The sequence below is a fragment of the Ambystoma mexicanum genome, chromosome 13 (assembly GCF_040938575.1).
Source record: "Ambystoma mexicanum isolate Mex_15411 chromosome 13, UKY_AmexF1_1, whole genome shotgun sequence".
In the NCBI taxonomy this organism is placed as follows: domain Eukaryota; kingdom Metazoa; phylum Chordata; class Amphibia; order Caudata; family Ambystomatidae; genus Ambystoma; species Ambystoma mexicanum.
Window position 1 is genome coordinate 781,269,802 of NC_090938.1, and position 19,350 is coordinate 781,289,151.

Here is a 19,350-nt window from a genome sequence, read left to right on the forward strand (position 1 = left end):
GAGGCTTTCCTCACAGAAACTTCTAGAGTAGCTTTTTTAATCTCTTATCTAACGGGAGAAGCGGCAGCCTGGTCAGTGCCTTATGTAGAGAGAAGGGCGGAAGAGTTACATTGTTGGTTAGATTTTAAGAAGGTCTTTGGAAAGATGTTTGATAGAAGAACACATTCACAGAGTGTAGATGGAGAACATTTAGAGTTACGTCAGGGAAATCGAGAGCTAATTTCTTATATCACTCAGTTCAGGGGATTAGTGTTAGAAAGTGGTTAGCCCGAAGAAAAAAGAGCTTCAATTTTTTATAGAGATCTGTGCAATAAGTTGAAAGATGCTTTATCAAATATTGTAGAGAGACCCACTTCATGCAAAGATTTGATAAATTTGGTAATGCAATTAGATATAAGATTGGGTGAGAGGAGATTGGAAAAGCGAAGACATTTTTCTGAGAATAGGGTTTGGTTCAGGAGTGAACGTCCCAGAACAAAACAAGTTATAAAAGAGGTTAAGGGTTCATTGCGGAATGATGCAGTAAATTCAGTTAGGAATCCATTGACCAAGGAAGAAAAGGACAGAAGAAGAAAGGAAAATGTGTGTTTATAATGTGGTGACAGTACTCATTTTGTAGGGAAATGTCCACGCACCCCAAAACGATTTCAATCATTTTCTGGAAAGGGTCAACAGGTGACGAATACAGTCCAGACAGCTGTTCCATACATCACATTAAACGTATCCTTTTCTTAGGAAGGTAAGCCAAAGTGGGGTGGACCATGTGTTATTGATTGTGGGGCAACAGGACATTTTTTTGCTATTGGTTTGGCAGGTAGATTGGGAATTCCTGTGGTTAAAAAGGGAATACCTAAGCAAGTACGAGCTGTAGATGGATCTCTACTTACCTCTGGATTGATAACTCAAATGACAGCTAAATTGGAGATGAAAATTGGGGATGAGCATAGTGAGGAAATTGAGTTTGAGCTAATAGATGCACCACAGTTACTAATTATTTTAGGCATGCCTTGGCTCTCATTACATAATCCTCTGATAGATTGGGGAAAAAGAACCGTAGAGTTCAAATCGGATTTTTATAAAAAAAACAATGTTTGGTAAGGATTACAGAGGAAGATCTGGAGGGAATTCCTAAATCTATTGGAGTATGTTTAGCAACAGGGGTGATTAGGGAGCATATAGTGGGGGCAGCAGTCGGAGTCCTACCAGAGTGTTATAAAGATTTTCAAGATATATTTGACAAGAAAGAAGCTAATGATTTACCACCCCATAGAGAATTTGATTGCAAGATAGATCTTGAAGTAGGAGCACCAATTCCTTGTGGAAGAATGTATGCTCTTACGGAGAAAGAGAACGAGTTCTTAAAGGAATATTTAGAGGAAAATCTTGCTAAAGGCTTTATTAGACATTCACAATCACCAGCAGCCTCACCATTGTTTTTTGTCCCAAAGAAAGATAAAACTCTGAGATTTGACTAAAACCACTATCAAGAATTGCTATCCATTACCCTTAATATCAGTAATGTTAGATAGGATTCAAGGAACTAGGATTTTCACAAAATTGGATTTACGAGGGGCCTATCACCTGGTTCGTGTTCGTGAAGGAGATGAGTGGAAAAACCGCATTTAGAACACACTATGGACTTTTTGAGTACCAGGTGATGCCATTTGGCCTTTGCAACGTGCCAGCAGCTTTTCAATTTTTTATAAATCAGGTCCTTCGTGAATATCTAGATGTATTTGTCGTTGTGTACATTGATGACATATTGATTTTTTCTAAAGAAGAACAACATTTGGAATATGTAAAGAAGGTTTTAGTGAAATTACGTGAAAATCATCTATTTGCAAAACTGGAAAAAAGTCAGTTTCACACAAATAGTGTGGAATTTTTAGGCTTTGTTTTATCTCCGGAAGGTCTTGAGATGGATTCAAGTAAAGTAATAGCAGTACGGGATTGGCCGCAACCAGGTTCTGTAAAAGATATTTAATGTTTTATTGGATTTGCAAATTTTTATCGTCGATTTATTCAAAATTTTTCTCAGGTGGTTTCTCCAATTACTAAATTGTTGAAAAAAGGAATGAAATTTGTATGCAGTGAAGAGGCTGAAAATGCTTTTAAATTTCTTAAGAAAAATTTATTTCAGGGCCAATTTTGTTACATCCAGATGTGAATAAACCTTTCTTTGTGGAGGCAGATGCTTCTGATTGTGCCATGGGAGCAGTTTTATCGCAACGCCATCCAAGAACAGGACAGCTTCATCCGGTAGCATTCTTTTCTAAGAAATTTACATCAGCTGAGAGGAATTATACAATTACAGCCAGAGAACATTTGGCCATCAAGTCTGCGTTCGAAGAATGGAGACATTGGCCCTCATTACGACCCTGGCGGAAATCGCGGTGCAAAATGCACCTTGGAGCACGGCGGAAAGCTGCCGATACCGCCATGGGGGTTGGCGGATTTTCCGCCCCATTCCGACCTTGGCGGGGCGGTAAATCCCCAATCCCCATTTTACCCTTCCCCATTCCCATTTTTGCCCCATAGGGTATAATGGGAGTGGGGAAGGCGTTAATTACGCCACCGTAAGGTACGGTGGCGTAATTAACAACAAGGTCCCGTAGCGCCATGGATTTCTCCGCCCGGAAAAACCAGGCGGAGAAAGGCTCCATGGCGCTACGGGAACTCGTAGTAGGGCGGACGGGTCCGCCACGAATACCGCTGGCGTAAACCCACTCCGCCAGGGTCGTAATGAGGGCCATTATCTTTTGGGTGGATGTCATCGAGTTACAGTTTTAACTGATCACAGAAATTTTACATTTCTTCGTTCGGCCAAGACTTTGACTCCAAGACAACTTTGTTGGTCACTGTTTTTTGCAGAATTTGATTATTTTTCTTCTGCAATGCTACATGCCCCTCTCCAACCCAAAATCCATTTTACTTTAGTGGCATCTTGCACTGATAAGTGTGTTTCCTGTAAACAAGCAATAGCCTTTTTAGACTTATTAAGATACAATAAAATGTTTGTCTTTTTATAGGAATGTTCAGCTTTTTAACATTCCATTAAATATATTTGAATAATATTGTCTTAATAGATTGGAAAAGATGATTAGCAAATGTGTAACAAGAACAGGAAACAATATGGATGTCCTACTTTAAGCAAAAGGTTGATAGTAGACCACCAGCAAGGATAGGATCTAATTAATGTATTCTATAAAATAAACTGAGGGCAGGAGCACACACAGAAGGGAAAGGCATTCAAACAATAAGATAGCTGAAACCTACATATCCAACCAGCTGGTAAATAAAAAACCTGATAAAGAGTGTAAATAAAACAGCAAAGCCACAAGGGATCAAGCTAAAGAGAAAAATTAGAAAAAAGCACAGCATTGATAACTGACGTCAGACTACCACGCTAACAAAAATATGACATTTCAACAAATAAAAGCTGAATAATAAAAATATCTAATCCTAGGAGTAACATCAGATATATAGCTAGGTTAAGCATTTGAGGCGGAAGGCAATTTACTATTGAAATTGAGAAATCTCCATTTCTTCCATTTTGTACGAATGCATGAATTGTTTTAGATCCTGAGGATTATCAAATGTGGAGGTACGACCTTTGAGAGTACCTTTAAAGGTGCTAGGGTAAACAAGACCATATCTGGCATATAGTTCTTGCAAGGCTGGTCAAAATGCCAATAACTCTTTCCACAGTCGGCCTGCACCATTGAAAACATCTTGTGAGTTGAAGATCCTGTTATGTTTCCAGAACAGTTATTTAGATGCTCATACTTTGTCCAAAATCATGTGCACCTGTGTATACTCTAGCAGTAAACAGATTAACGGCCTAGGACCTTGCTTATTATGTGAAGAGGCTTCTTTGGGCTCAATTCTCTTGATGCTCTTTGAATATTTAGAGGTATGGACTTAGGTAAGCGCAAACGATTTGGAAGCATGCTTGCTAAAAAGTAGATTAGGACATCCCCCTCTGCTCCCTCTGGAATACCAATAAGCCGAAGGTTGTTTCTCTTGCTGCAATCCTCCACCACATTTTCAGTATGTTTCTGAAGGTCACTAAAAGTGTATCCAAGTTGTATGACTTTATTGGCAATGTCTTCTGCATCAATTCTTTTTTCCACTTATTCGATTCTGGTCTCAGCGGAAGACTACTTATCATCCAATTCTTGTAACTTAAAGTGCATTGTTTCCATAAAGGGGTTAAGAGCCCTTAATTCCATTAAGATGGTTTGGATTTTAGGATCGACGCAAGGTTCTGAGGGGGTTGAGAGTCACTCTTAGGTCTCTTAAAGGCACTATGAGATGAAAGAGAGGAGTCTTCACTTAAAATGGCATTTTGAGAGTTCATGATAGCCAAGCAAAAACTTCAGAGAGTTCAGAATAAATGATGTAAGATGGAAAAATACTTCACAATGGATAGGTGCCCTTATTAATAGGAAGGATGAATAAACTGTAAAGAGTTAAGGCACCAATAGTAAGTCAGTCTGAGATTGGCATACATTGAGTTTCAGCAGGTGCTTAAGGAAAGCATTGAATAATAACGCCTGGAAGCACAGTCGTGCTTAATCAGGAGGATTCAGCAAGTAAAAGCAGTGATTGTAAACACTGAAGCTGCACAAATGCTCTAGAGAGAAAGGCCATGGAACTGTACATTGCTTACTCTCTAATTACTTTCATGTTAAAGTAATGAGGGGAATTTGCATCCAATTATGTTTCAGGCACAGACATGCATATCACGAGAAATCCATGTGTATATATTTGATGAATGAGTACATTTTATCAGATTGTAGTGATGAAACTGAGTAATAATCACTAAACACCTCACGGGATTGAAGTACTGGTGACCACCTCAGCGAGCATTCTCCTTCACAAGGTCAAGCAAGGCTGTAGCAGCAGTGAAGCAGCTTATGGACAGGAAATCCTCTATCATGTTTACTCTCCCTCCGGAGGAAGCATGGGCCTCCATTCACGCCGCACTGGAGGGAACACTGGTGCCGGCTTCTCTCACAGGGAAGAGAGGTAAGGCAGGAGCAGACGGTTTAGGTGGCCACAGCACAATGGTACCAAGTCACACCCTGCACCCCAACCACTTCGTCTTTATTGACTGGAAAGTGTGAATGTTAAATGTGTTTAGGTCTTGCCAACCTGTAGTTACTGTGCCTGGAAAACATAATTTGTAATGTCAATTGGGGAAGGCCTCAAAAACGCTTTCCCAGGTCCGCCTGGTGCCGAATCAGTAAAACAGTTATTGCTATTTAAATCATGTCATTATTTAGGATCATTATAAAGGTCAAACCTTATCAAACATATCTGAGGGAACACTTTACAAGAAATAATAGCAGAGAAAAACATTCCAATCTCGTTACTATAGAACAATAAATTATAAACAAAGACCTTTCAGCAAGAGAGTAAACCATGTACAAGCAAACATTGCAATATCTATTGATATGGCAGCAATAGAATGGGTCCATGTAACAGAATCTCACTCAGATCTGTTTTTTTGTACTTGGGAACCAAAAGGTGTTTAGTTCTCATCTAAAACCCCTAAGACTGTGGTCCTTTCAGAGGTCACTCTGGTGCCTGGTGAAGTGCTTCTGGCCACGGTGCTGGTGTAAGAGAGGCGATGCATGTGGGATCCTGGCAAAGGGCGAGAGGTTTGTGTTCAGGTTGCCGAGCAGTTGATAGGTGCTGTGTTTGTGGTTGAGGTGCGCACATATAGTCCTGTAGAGAGAGAGTGGGAGATGTTAATACGTCTGCAACATAGAATCAACAGAGCACACGAGTCGGAAGATTGAGTTCACAACCTGCAACTGTCAGGAGGGGATGGGGATGAACCTAAATATAAGGTAAGTGGGTTCTCCTACAAATTAAAAGAGGCTATCATTCTCCAGGAGCAATCTAAGGGGCCGGAGAATAGCCCAGGGGTAAGGCCCTTGCTTTGTTAGCAGTATAATGAAGTGCAGAACAGGTTCAAAGCCCGGTCCTGCACTTAGAGGCTGGACTCCGGCATGGAGCTTGATAACAGAATCCAATTTGATTTTAAGCAAAACAGTGTCAGCATTTCTGAGCTAATGGGAATACTAGGTCCTCCCTTCATCATTTATCACATTGTCTCTAGTTTGTGGACCAGCAGGCTCCCTACTACTTGCTCACAGATAGAAAGGAATTTGGATGAAGGCCTATAGCGTCAAGGGGGAGTGGTTTAAGACTAGAAATAATAAAAGGATACTATGGTGGACGAGTCAACTCAACATGTCTCCAGGGCCCTGCTAGAGAATGGCTGTTCTTTCCAGAATTCCCCAGCCTAAGACACAGTATTGGAGATTTAGTGCTCTGCTGCTTCTTGGCTTCCCTCAGCAAATAGTCCTTGTTCCACCCCTTTTCTTTAAAGTGCTGGTCAGGCCTAGATATTCTCACCCCCTAGCTGCGGGTCACCCTCCTGGGCTAGTGACAGTACTTTTAGACACACTCCTACCAGAAAGTCTTTTGTCTCTCCTAAGGCTAGGATTTTGCCACTGTCCAGCCACGGGCCGTTCTCGTAGGCCCTCATCTTCTATTAAAGAGCAAAGAGGGTGGGTCATGAACTGTATAATCACCTGCGCTGGGCGTGTGTGCAGTATAGTCATGCTGCGTCCAAAAATGCGTGCTACATGTGCCTTAATCTGGGGCCACAGCCTAAGTGCCCCAAGGAATTCACTTGCATAAAGAAGGACAAAAGGCAACTTTTCGCTTGCAGTGTTTGTCAGGGAGTTCTCTCCTGTGTTTTATTTGTCAGCAAAGTGATTGCACATTTAGTATATACAAGTTGCAATGTGTCTGGTTCCGACCTGTCCTTTTGACAGGTTCCTATTATAATTATAGAAGCAATAGTGAAATGGTGAAGGAACAGAACAGCCAACACGTGTTTCAGCCTTAAAGGGTATTTGTCAAGGCTGTGGCAATTAGTGAGATGTTATTTGGCCAGGGTGACAATGAACGCTTACATTGATTTATGAATATGTGGTTGTCTTGCATGGCACCTATTCCACCTGTGCAAGTTATTAATCATTGCAACATGTATGAATATGTGTCCATGAATTATGGAACTGAATAACATGTATCTATTACCATTCTGAACTATGCACGACACTAATTGGTGCAACTGTATCAATTCAAATTCTAACTATGCTCTTCATAAATCAACGTAAATGTTAATTGTCACCCTGGTAAAATAACATCTCACTAATTGCCAGAGCCTTGTGTGAGAAACCTGACGGTATTATCCCACCCACTCCCTCGGGATCTTCCATTCAAGTGGCCAGGGAAGGGCCATCGCTTTTGGATCCCGAACCTAGAGTGGACAAGTGAGGGAGGATCACCTTAGTGGAAGTTCATGAGGGATTACGAGGAGGATACCCAAGGCCGAGACATGATATTTCATTGGTCCCAAAAACACCCCAAACCACCTCTCCCTCAGCCTTTATGGGGTCTCCCCAGTCTCACTCCATCTCCCCCTGGCCATTTCCATTAAATACTGAGACGAGGAAGAGGCAACTAAGAACAATAAAGATTAAACATTGAATAACATGGTGAAAGTAAGGGAAACCTAACATAGAAAGAACTCAAGTTGTCCCACTAATAGAGTCAGAGGCAGGATCAGGCATTCAATAGTAACCATTCACACCTGACTCCACTTGACTGGTCTTTTCACTATAAAAGGTGTGGTCTGACACAAATGGATGAGGGAGTAGGAGAGCAAGCAGGAGAACGAGTTGGGAGGAGAGCCGAGACACCGGAGTTGCCCAGGACCAGAGGCCAGAGACTGGGGTGCCGCGATGCTGAGGAACTGACGTATCAAAGGGCAGAAGGGCGGCGGTAGGGAGCCGTGACTCCAGGGAGCAAGAAAGGTCTGTGTACGGGAGCGAAGAGGCGTGCTGGTGCCCCGCAGAACCTGCGTATGTGAATGCTCATTCTCTGGGGCCATTGAGACAGCCCAGCAGTGTCCAACGGGCAGGTAGTGAGACCCTGACCTCGGAAACGAAGAGCCGGTGGGACGTCTGAAAGTATCGCTGAGTCGGGTTGTGAAGAGCGAGATACAATTAAAGCCAGAAATGCATAAGAAAGAGGAACACATCAACGTTTGTTTGAAGCTGACAGGAAGTCATCAACAAAGATACAAGTAACTGTGTAACAGTTTAAATGTAAGCACGAGACGCGTGTGTGTGTGTGTGTGTTGGACAATGAAACAATATGAATGAAAGTGGGCCAATGGAAAAGGTGCAAGAGGCACGAAAGGAAAAGAAAGTATAAAAAAGGGTGTGAGCGACCCAAAGGGGGCCAGAAGGCCGTGGAAAAGGTGCAAGAAGCACGAAAGGAAAGCACAATATAAAAAGGGCGTGAGTGACCTGAAAAGAAAGAAGCAAGTGCAAGAGTGCGCAAAAGCATGAAAGAAGTGTGCAAGAGGCACAATCAAGATTAGGAATAAAGGTCAGTGCAAGTGTGCACTGAAAAGGCGAACAAACATTGGGAAATGGTGCAGGAAGCACCTGAAGATAAAAAATAGAAAAGGAAGTGAAAGTAACGAACCAAGAGAGGGGCAAAAGGGTCACGGTGGTCACGCTGAAGAAAAGTAAAGAGCCTAGCGTTTTCGAAAGCCTCTGATTCTACCCCATAAGAGGAGGATGATATACAGGAAAGGTTGTACATGAGAAAAGGCACATCCTAAACAGCTGACTTTGAAAACTGGAAGAAGGGCCTGGGCTTGGGGAAGGGAACCGTTAGGGGCCTATTGAAGAAACTGACTTTGGTTTTGCATTGAAAGGTGAAACAGCAATGAGTTGTCATGGATCCAGCCCCTATTGAAAACAATCTTTGCTGCCAAGTCAGGTAGGAGTATGACTTAGCTTCAGATGAGCACGAAGTATGTTGCAATCTCATGGAATTCATGCAGCCATTTAAATATATAAAGGTGGTTCTCTTCTCTTTCTCCTGCTACATTTCCTGCTTTTATTATCTTACAAGAAACAATGAAACTCGATGCCCTGGTTCTTCCTGGCTTCCGTACCTATTGTTCACATGCCATCAAGGGACGGGAAGGTCGCCCTTCGGGTGGCCTTGCCATCTCTATTAACAATATGCTTGAATGTCAGACCACGCTTTTGTATTTATCCGCTTACCTATTGGCTGTTTCTGTGATATTAAAAGAAGGTGTAGCCAAACCATTACTACTTATTTGTCTCTACTGGAAGTATGACATTGATTAAATGTTTGATGACATTGATCTTTGTCTAGAAAGTACTTTTATTCGTAATTCCAACTTCGAAACTATCATAGGAGGCGATTTCAATGCTCTGTGCATTGAGAGGCTCGATGGGATGAACAAATGTCAAAAGGACAGGAACATGAGGGCAGGAAATAGGGGTGAAAGATGGAGGTCATATTTCAAAGATTGGGAAATGTCATTTGTCGGTTGTAAGGAATCATTGCCGGAATATACATGGAAACGCAGGACGTCATGTTCCATGATTGATTTCTTTTGTGTGTCAGCTTCATTAGTATCGATAATTGAACCGGTTACTATACACGGAAAAAAGTACAGTGACCACGCACCCATTCAATTAATTTTTAACAATTTCATATGATGTTCTTAACACTAATGAACTTGTGCAGGCACTAGAAATTAACCGCTCACATATTTCACTTAGGTGGAACCCTGTATTATGCCGGCAACTAGCTGCTAGGGTCCCATCAGACTTAAATAACAAAGATGAATTTCTTACCCCTGATCTCTATTGCCCGCAGTATATGGACACAATCATTTCCTCCTCGGTTGCCAATGTGTTGTCCTACTTCCTGGCCAAGCAGAAACCCTGCCAGGCGCTTACTAAGCACCTGTTTGATTACGATCTAAAATTGCTAAAATGTAAACAAAATTGAGATTTGTGAATGCTCCATAGAGAACAGATACACATGCTACAATTCTCCTACCTGAAAAAAATAATATTACAAACATATAAAAATAGGGTAAAAAGCATCCACTTGTTGGGGCACAATAAACAGAACTGCGCAATTATTAGATCGATCTGTCAGCATAATACTAGGGCTATCTGGTCTGCAATTAAGAATTGCAATTCCAGAAGTGGGGAAGATACTAAAAACATTATTCAAGCTCAAACTTGGAAGGTATTTATTAGTGAAAAGTATCAACTCCCAGCTTGATTTGTTAACATGAATTTTGACATATCACCAAGACCACCGGTGAATTCTTTTAAGTGGTCTACCCTGGACATCGAATGGGCAATTAACAGGCTATCCACTTCACGAGCATGCGGTCCAGACCTTATTACCTCCTGTGTCTATAAGGCTGACCCAGCCTTTTGGGCAAAAATCTTGAAAATTAAATTTGATCACATTTTTATGTCATCAACATTGCCTGAGTCTTGGGTAATGTCTATTTTAATCCTGATTTATAAAAAGGGCGATCCAACAAAGCCGGAAAACTATAGGCCAATTTCACTAACTAATGCAGCTGCCAAAGTATTTTCAATTCTCATTTTATACGATTTGGAAAAACACATTGCACTACACAATATATACTCAAAATATCAAACAGGCTTCAGAAGGTCTATGGGCACTACGCTAAATGCTACTATTATGGCTCATCTGTTAGCAGGGACCAAAACTAAAGAACTTTGTCCAATGTACATGACTTTAATAGACATGTCTGCAACGTTTGATATTGTAGTGCGAAATTTGTTATGGTAAAAGATGTATAACCTACGTATTGCAGAGAATTTGATCTACTGGATTTCCAAACTTCATGCAAATACCTCTTATAAGATCAGAATTACCCAGGGGGGAGCAGTGACGGACTCTGTAATGTACTTGAAGCAACCTGGCAGCAATGTTGTTTAATTTATATTGGTGCGATATGGATGAACTTGGAAGAACGGTAACACGTTTGCTGCCAAGTTGTGTTCCTTGAGGCTACATTGGTTGGCTTTCGCGGACGATATTGTTTTGTTCGATCTCACTCCGTCGGGTTTGCAGAGGAAGTTGCAGTTATTTGGGAAATTTGCATTTAAACACAATCTTAGACCTAACTCCGCAAAGACTAATATCATGGTGTTTGACGCTGGCAAAAAAATGAAACATTATACGTGGAAGATACATGGTGAAGCCATATCACAATCTATTGAGATTGTACATCTTGGCTATTACTTAAGTAATACATATTCCATTATATATTGGATCGATCGTCTCCAATTAAAGGCAAGACCACTATTAAGCCAAAAGAAGATCATTTTCCACAAATACTGCAGATTCTCCTTAATCCCGTTGCTGTAATTCATGGCGTTAAAAGTGGAATCAGTTCTTCTGTATGCACTCGATATGTGTCTGTTCAACTTAAACTCATATCTCAATACCTCACAGGGGCGTTCATTAAAATCTGCACTTCTTCTTGTTGATTCCATCCCAAATTGTATCATTCGTCATGAGCTGGGTCTAATATCACTTTCATGCAGATGGGAGTGGAGAGCACTTTCCAGCTATAACAGATTCCTAGTTCCCTCTGGGAACTCCCTTTATCAAGATCTGAATCAAATGTTAATGGGATGTAGCGCCCGCTCTTTCAAGGCCTATCATGCAAGAATGAAATCAGTATTGGATGAAATTGGGGTAGAACAGAATGACTTATACCTGCGACCTAGCTTTGTGAAAAAAATCCTTTTCGAATTAGACTGGTCTAGGACTATAGATGAATTTACTAAATATAGTACCTATAATTAAAATGCCAGGTTCTCTCGGAAAAGGGAAGGATGCTGCTGTTACCTAGCCATCTTCCCCTGTAACATCACCTACATGTACTTCATGCGCTATAAAAATGAATCAATTTCATACGCTTGAAAGGACAAGGCATTGGGGAAAACCAAAAGGCAAGGGAAATACTATGACCTATAGATTTCCAAATTGTATGGAACCGGAGGAAATGCTTTAACATTTTATATTGGAATGTCCTAATTTTAGAGAATCGAGAACAATTCTGTTAATGAGATTTGTTCACGTTGAGTACGTTGACTGTGTTGACTCACTGTGGAATCAGATGATGTCAGGACAAGAAAAAACTCTAATCTTTGCTTTAGTTGAATTGTTGAAGCTAATTGAAGCAGAAATATCATTATTGCAAATGAACTGAAATCTACAGAGGCACTTGTAATTGACATGTTTATTTTCTGCTGCCTTTTCTTTTGTGTTTGTTTTAGTACAGGTTTAATTTATTTTAATCTGTTATTCTATATTGACAACATTGTATTGTAATGATTGAATACAATTTGTTTGTTGTAAATTTCATATGAATCATTTTTTGTAAAGGTTTTGTTTCAACCATAAACAAATAATTTAAAAAAAGGTGAAATTGAACCCCACAAACTCAAGGACATTGGAGTTGTTTTCACTGTAAGGGCCCTGTGAAGAAGGTTGTACGAACAGTCCTGGTGAATGAGCCCATCTTTGTGACATTAACCAAATTGCACCTGTCGAGAAACCAACTTTGGTTTCGCCATTTTTGTTGAACCACTATTTTTCCTTTGCAAAAGACCTCCTATCACATTTTTGTACAGCGTGAGGGCAAGCATAGATTTAGACACAGACAGACTTTTATTTTGAACTATTAAGATGACGGCGGCCAGTAGAAACATCAGTTAAGGGAACCATCCTTTTAGAGTTAGGGCCAGTCAGGCAATCCACCACCCCAGAAACCTTAGTAAATAAAGGTTTTAAAATTAATACTTTTGAGTCTGTGTCTCTCTTGATGCCATGCTTGTCTCACACTTGATAAAGACCCTTTAGCTCCAAACACGTTTTGGCTGTTCTGTTCCTTCACCATTGCACTATTGCTTCTATGATTATAATACAAACCTGTCAAAAGGACAGGTCGGAACCAGACACATTGCAATTTGTATATTCTAAATATGCAACTACTTTGCTGACATATAAAACAAAGGAGAGCACTCCCTGACAACCACTGCACAAGCAAAGTTGCCTTTGGTCCTTCTTTATCTTCTAGTAAGGTCTTTCTCCATGTTTGGGGTATAGCTTCCCACAAGCACTTGGTTCTCTCAAGCAGAGCTGTGACTTCCCAACAACCTCTTTGTGCTCTAGTCTCTCCCAGTGTGTGGGGATTTTCTCTCACCAAGCTCTGGCTGCTCTCAAGGGGAGCGGGTTGGGGTGTGTGCAACTTCTGTGCAAGCCCTGGTAGTATGGGTTTGGTCTCTCCCAGGGTATGGGGCAGAGCTCACAGCATGCTCTGCTTGCACTCAAGGAGGGGTGGGATGCTACTTTCTGGCAATCTCTTGATGGCCTGGTTTCTTCCGCAGTTTGGGGTGTAGATCGCAAGATGCTTCCCCATTTCTCTTTCTTTCTGTGCTCTCTGTCTCCAGCTCTACAGTCAGTTAAGTCTGTGGGTGCCCAATAATGTGCAGCATCGGGGTGCCCGATAGATCTGATTTTCCAAGTTTGTGAAAGGTTATTCCCAAAGTATTACAGAATGTCCCTGATTGGTTATCCCCTTTCTGGTGTTCCTTTTGATGTAATTGGTGTTCCCAGTTGAAAGTGATTATGGTTGCTGTTGGCGACCGCCATGGGTTTGCCATTTTGAAGTTGGGTAGAAAGTGGTTTGTCAGTGCTGCAGCTTTGCTGCTCAGGCATCTTGTGCCTTTGGGACAGCGGATAGCTGTTTGTGCCACCCAGTGAATATTCTTTGTCTGCTCCGCGAGCCAAAGCTTTAAAGTGTGGTATACTCTCACTTAACACTTCGATTCGCACTTACATGGTGTTTTAGAAAGAATTGGACGTTTGCTTTTGTGGCTAGTTGGAAGCAATTCTGATTGTTAATTTGAAGTTCAGCGAGAATTATTGCTTTGAGGTCTGAAATTCTGCTCGTAATCCAAAGTATAAGGCTGGAAAGGCTACTTGCTTGTGATCCTAGTTTTCTGTCATGGGTATCCTCATGTAATTCATAAATACTGAAATACTAAGATCCCACCCATAGGGAAAGCTACTTCCCCATTTATGAATAATAATATTAGGAGCTCAGTGAAGAATCTGGCAATCGAATATGCTCACCTTTACTTTTAACCACCGTGAAAGTTTGTGGACCACCCACTTTTCCCTCTGAGAAGCCAGTTCAAGACAAGGAAGCATGAAAGATACTAAAGCCGAGCCCTTACCTCTGTGAGTAGTGGCATGGAAGAAAGGGATAGGGGTTCTTACCTCTGTGAGTAGTGGCATGGGAGATACTGAAGGAGGCTCTTACCTCTGTGAGCAGGGGCATGGAAGATAATGAAGGAGGCTCTTACCTGTGTGAGCAGGGGCATGGAAGATAATGAAGGAGGCTCTTGCCTCTGTGAGCAGGGGCATGGAAGATAATGAAGGAGGCTCTTACCTCTGTGAGCAGGGGCATGGAAGATAATGAAGGAGGCTCTTACCTGTGTGAGCAGGGGCATGGAAGATAATGAAGGAGGCTCTTACCTGTGTGAGCAGGGGAATGGAAGATAATGAAGGAGGCTCTTACCTGTGTGAGCAGGGGCATGGAAGATAATGAAGGAAGCTCTTACCTGTGTGAGCAGGGGCATGGAAGATAATGAAGGAGGCTCTTACCTGTGTGAGCAGGGGCATGGAAGATAATGAAGGGTGCTCTTACCTGTGTGAGCAGGGGCATGGAAGATAATGAAGGGTGCTCTTACCTGTGTGAGCAGGGGCATGGAAGATAATGAAAGAGGCTATTACCTCTGTGAGCAGGGGCATGGGAGATAATGAAGGAGGCTCTTACCTCTGTGAGCAGGGACATGGGAGATAATGAAGGAGGCTCTTACCTCTGTGAGCAGGGGCATGGAAGATAATGAAGGAGGCTCTTACCTGTGTGAGCAGGGGCATGGAAGATAATGAAGGGTGCTCTTACCTGTGTGAGCAGGGGCATGGAAGATAATGAAGGAGGCTCTTACCTGTGTGAGCAGGGGCATGGAAGATAATGAAGGGTGCTCTTACCTGTGTGAGCAGGGGCATGGGAGATAATGAAGGAGGCTCTTACCTCTGTGAGCAGGGACATGGGAGATAATGAAGGAGGCTCTTACCTCTGTGAGCAGGGGCATGGAAGATAATGAAGGAGGCTCTTACCTCTGTGTGAGCAGGGGCATGGGAGATAATGAAGGAGGCTCTTACCTCTGTGTGCTGGGGCATGGAAGATAATGAAGGGTGCTCTTACCTCTGTGAGCAGGGGCATGGAAGATAATGAAGGGGGCTCTTACCTCTTTAAGCAGGGACATGGAAGATAATGAGGGAGGCTCTTACCTCTGTGAGCAGGGGCATGGAAGATAATAAAGGATGCTCTTACCTGTGTGAGCAGGGGCATGGGAGATAATGAAGGAGGCTCTTACCTCTGTGTGCTGGGGCATGGAAGATAATGAAGGGTGCTCTTACCTGTGTGTGCAGGGGCATGGAAGATAATGAAGGGGGCTCTTACCTCTTTAAGCAGGGACATGGAAGATAATGAGGGAGGCTCTTACCTCTGTGAGCAGGGGCATGGAAGATAATGAAGGAGGCTCTTACCTCTGTGTGCTGGGGCATGGAAGATAATGAAGGGTGCTCTTACCTGTGTGAGCAGGGGCATGGAAGATAATGAAGGGGGCTCTTACCTCTTTAAGCAGGGACATGGAAGATAATGAGGGAGGCTCTTATCTCTGTGAGCAGGGGCATGGAAGATAATGAAGGATGCTCTTACCTGTGTGCGCAGGGGCATGGGAGATAATGAAGGAGGCTCTTACCTCTTTAAGCAGGGACATGGAAGATAATGAGGGAGGCTCTTACCTCTGTGAGCAGGGGCATGGAAGATAATGAAGGAGGCTCTTACCTCTGTGTGCTGGGGCATGGAAAATAATGAAGGGTGCTCTTACCTGTGTGAGCAGGGGCATGGAAGATAATAAAGGGGGCTCTTACCTCTGTGAGCAGGGGCATGGAAGATAATGAAGGGTGCTCTTACCTGTGTGAGCAGGGGCATGGAAGATAATGAAGGAGGCTCTTACCTCTGTGAGCAGGGGCATGGAAGATAATGAAGGAGGCTCTTACCTCTGTGTGCTGAGGCATGGAAGATAATGAAGGGTGCTTTTACCTCTGTGAGCAGGGGCATGGAAGATAATGAAGGAGGCTCTTACCTCTTTAAGCAGGGACATGGAAGATAACGAGGGAGGCTCTTACCTCTGTGAGCAGGGGCATGGAAGATAATGAAGGAGGCTCTTACCTCTGTGTGCTGGGGCATGGAAGATAATGAAGGGTGCTCTTACCTGTGTGAGCAGGGGCATGGAAGATAATGAAGGGGGCTCTTACCTCTGTGAGCAGGGGCATGGAAGATAATGAAGGGTGCTCTTACCTGTGTGAGCAGGGGCATGGAAGATAATGAAGGAGGCTCTTACCTCTGTGAGCAGGGGCATGGAAGATAATGAAGGAGGCTCTTACCTCTGTGTGCTGAGGCATGGAAGATAATGAAGGAGGCTCTTACCTCTGTGAGCAGGGGCATGGAAGATAATGAAGGGTGCTCTTACTTCTGTGAACACGGGCATGAAAGATAATGACGGAGGCTCTTGATATGAGATGATATGATATGGCATTTATAACGCACCTATACACAAGTGTTTCAAGGCACGACGAGGCAGGGGAGAGGGAACAAAAGGGAAGACAGAGATAACGATCTTACTAGGCCAGGTGACATTGAGTTCCACAAGTGCAAGGGAGGGGAAAGGTGTGAGGGGAAAGGAGAGGGTGCAGTGCAGTATATGGTATCAAACAGTAAACACAATGAAAAAGTGCGGCCAGCAGGTGGCAAGTGCAAGGGTAAGTTCAGACATCAAATGTCCAAGTGCTGCTAGGGGGACTGTAGAGATACAGAAACAGAAACAGACCCCACCTACAAGGGTTGTCAGCAGCATGGCAGATAATGAAGGAGGCTCTCAGCTCTGTGAGGAAGGCATAGAAGATACTTCAGGGGCACTTTACTGTGATCTGGGGCATGGAAGATCATGACAGAGGCTCTTAACTCTGTGAGCAGGGGCATGGACGTTCATGAAGGAGGCTCTTACCTCTGTGAGCAGGGGCATGGAAGATAATGAAGGAGGCTCATACCTCTGTGAGCAGGGGCATGGAAGATAATGAAGGAGGCTCATACCTCTGTGAGCAGGGCATGGAAGATAATGAAGGAGGCTCTACCTCTGTGAGCAGGGGCATGGAAGATAATGAAGGAGGCTTTTACCTCTGTGAGCATGGGAATGGAAGATAATGAAAGAGGCTATTACCTCTGTGAGCAGGGGCATGGAAGATAATGAAGGAGGCTCTTACCTCTGTGAGCAGGGGCATGGAAGATAATGAAGGAGGCTCTTACCTCTGTGAGCAGGGGAATGGACGATAATGAAGGAGGCTCTTACCTCTGTGAGCAGGGGCATGGAAGATAATGAAGGAGGCTCTTACCTCTGTGAGCAGGGGCATGGAAGATAATGAAGGAGGCTCTTACCTCTGTGAGCAGGGGCATGGAAGATAATGAAGGAGGCTCTTACCTCTGTGTGCTGGGGCATGGAAGATAATGAAGGAGGCTCTTACCTCTGTGAGCTGGGGCATGGAAGATAATGAAGGGGGCCCTTACCTCTGTGAGCAGGGGCATGGAAGATAATGAAGGAGGCTCTTACCTCTGTGTGCTGGGGCATGGAAGATAATGAAGGAGGCTCTTACCTCTGTGAGCAGGGGCATGGAAGATAATGAAAGAGGCTCTTACCTCTGTGTGCTGGGGCATGGAAGATAATGAAGGAGGCTCTTGCCTCTGTGAGCAGGGGCATGGAAGATAATGAAGGAGGCTCTTACCTCTGTGAGCAGGGGCATGGAAGATAATGAAGGATGCTCTTACCTGTGTGAGCAGGGGCATGGAAGATAATGAAGGATGCTCTTACCTGTGTGAGCAGGGGCATGGAAGATAATGAAGGATGCTCTTACCTCTGTGAGCAGGGGCATGGAAGATAATGAAGGAGGCTCTTACCTCTGTGAGCAGGGGCATGGAAGATAATGAAGGGGGCTCTTACCTCTTTAAGCAGGGACATGGAAGATAATGAAGGATGCTCTTACCTGTGTGAGCAGGGGCATGGAAGATAATGAAGGGGGCTCTTACCTCTTTAAGCAGGGACATGGAAGATAATGAAGGAGGCTCTTACCTCTGTGAGCAGGGGCATGGGAGATAATGAAGGAGGCTCTTACCTCTGTGAGCAGGGACAGGGGAGATAATGAAGGAGGCTCTTACCTCTGTGAGCAGGGGCATGGGAGATAATGAAGGAGGCTCTTACCTCTGTGCGCTGGGGCATGGAAGATAATGAAGGAGGCTCTTACCTTTTTAAGCAGGGACATGGAAGATAATGAAGGAGGCTCTTACCTCTGTGAGCAGGGGCATGGAAGATAATGAAGGAGGCTCTTACCTGTTTGAGCAGGGGCATGGGAGATAATGAAGGAGGCTCTTACCTCTGTGTGCTGGGGCATGGAAGATAATGAAGGGTGCTCTTACCTGTGTGAGCAGGGGCACGGAAGATAATGAAGGGGGCTCTTACCTCTTTAAGCAGGGACTTGGAAGATAATGAGGGAGGCTCTTACCTCTGTGAGCAGGGGCATGGAAGATAATGAAGGATGCTCTTACCTGTGTGAGCAGGGGCATGGGAGATAATGAAGGAGGCTCTTACCTCTTTAAGCAGGGACATGGAAGATAATGAGGGAGGCTCTTACCTCTGTGAGCAGGGGCGTGGAAGATAATGAAGGAGGCTCTTACCTCTGTGTGCAGGGGCATGGAAGATAATGAAGGGTGCTCTTACCTGTGTGAGCAGGGGCATGGAAGATAATGAGGGAGGCTCTTACCTCTGTGAGCAGGGGCGTGGAAGATAATGAAGGAGGCTCTTACCTCTGTGAGCAGGGGCATGGAAGATAATGAAGGAGGCTCTTACCTCTGTGAGCAGGGGCATGGAAGATAATGAAGGAGGCTCTTAACTCTGTGAGCAGGGGCATGGAAGATAATGAAGGAGGCTCATACCTCTGTGAGCAGGGGCATGGAAGATAATGAAGGGTGCTCTTACCTGTGTGAGCAGGGGCATGGAAGATAATGAAGGAGGCTCTTACCTCTGTGAGCAGGGGCATGGAAGATAATGAAGGAGGCTCTTACCTCTGTGTGCTGGGGCATGGAAGATAATGAAGGAGGCTCTTACCTCTGTGAGCAGGGGCATGGAAGATAATGAAGGAGGCTCTTACCTCTGTGAGCAGGGGCATGGAAGATAATGAAGGGTGCTC

At 43.7% G+C, this 19,350-nt stretch overlaps 1 protein-coding gene across 3 annotated transcripts in view; it reads right to left on the reverse strand.

Annotated features, from left to right (window-relative positions):
• Positions 1 to 1,078: 1,078 nt before the first annotated feature.
• Positions 1,079 to 19,350, reverse strand: part of LOC138521948 (uncharacterized) — a 334,921-nt gene continuing 316,649 nt past the window's right edge. For all 3 annotated transcript variants that reach the window (XM_069635121.1, XM_069635122.1, XM_069635124.1), the window contains exon 12: positions 1,079 to 5,733. In XM_069635121.1, the coding sequence (XP_069491222.1) occupies positions 5,675 to 5,733 (59 nt within the window). In that variant the 3' untranslated portion in view covers positions 1,079 to 5,674. The remainder of the gene's footprint in view (positions 5,734 to 19,350) is intronic.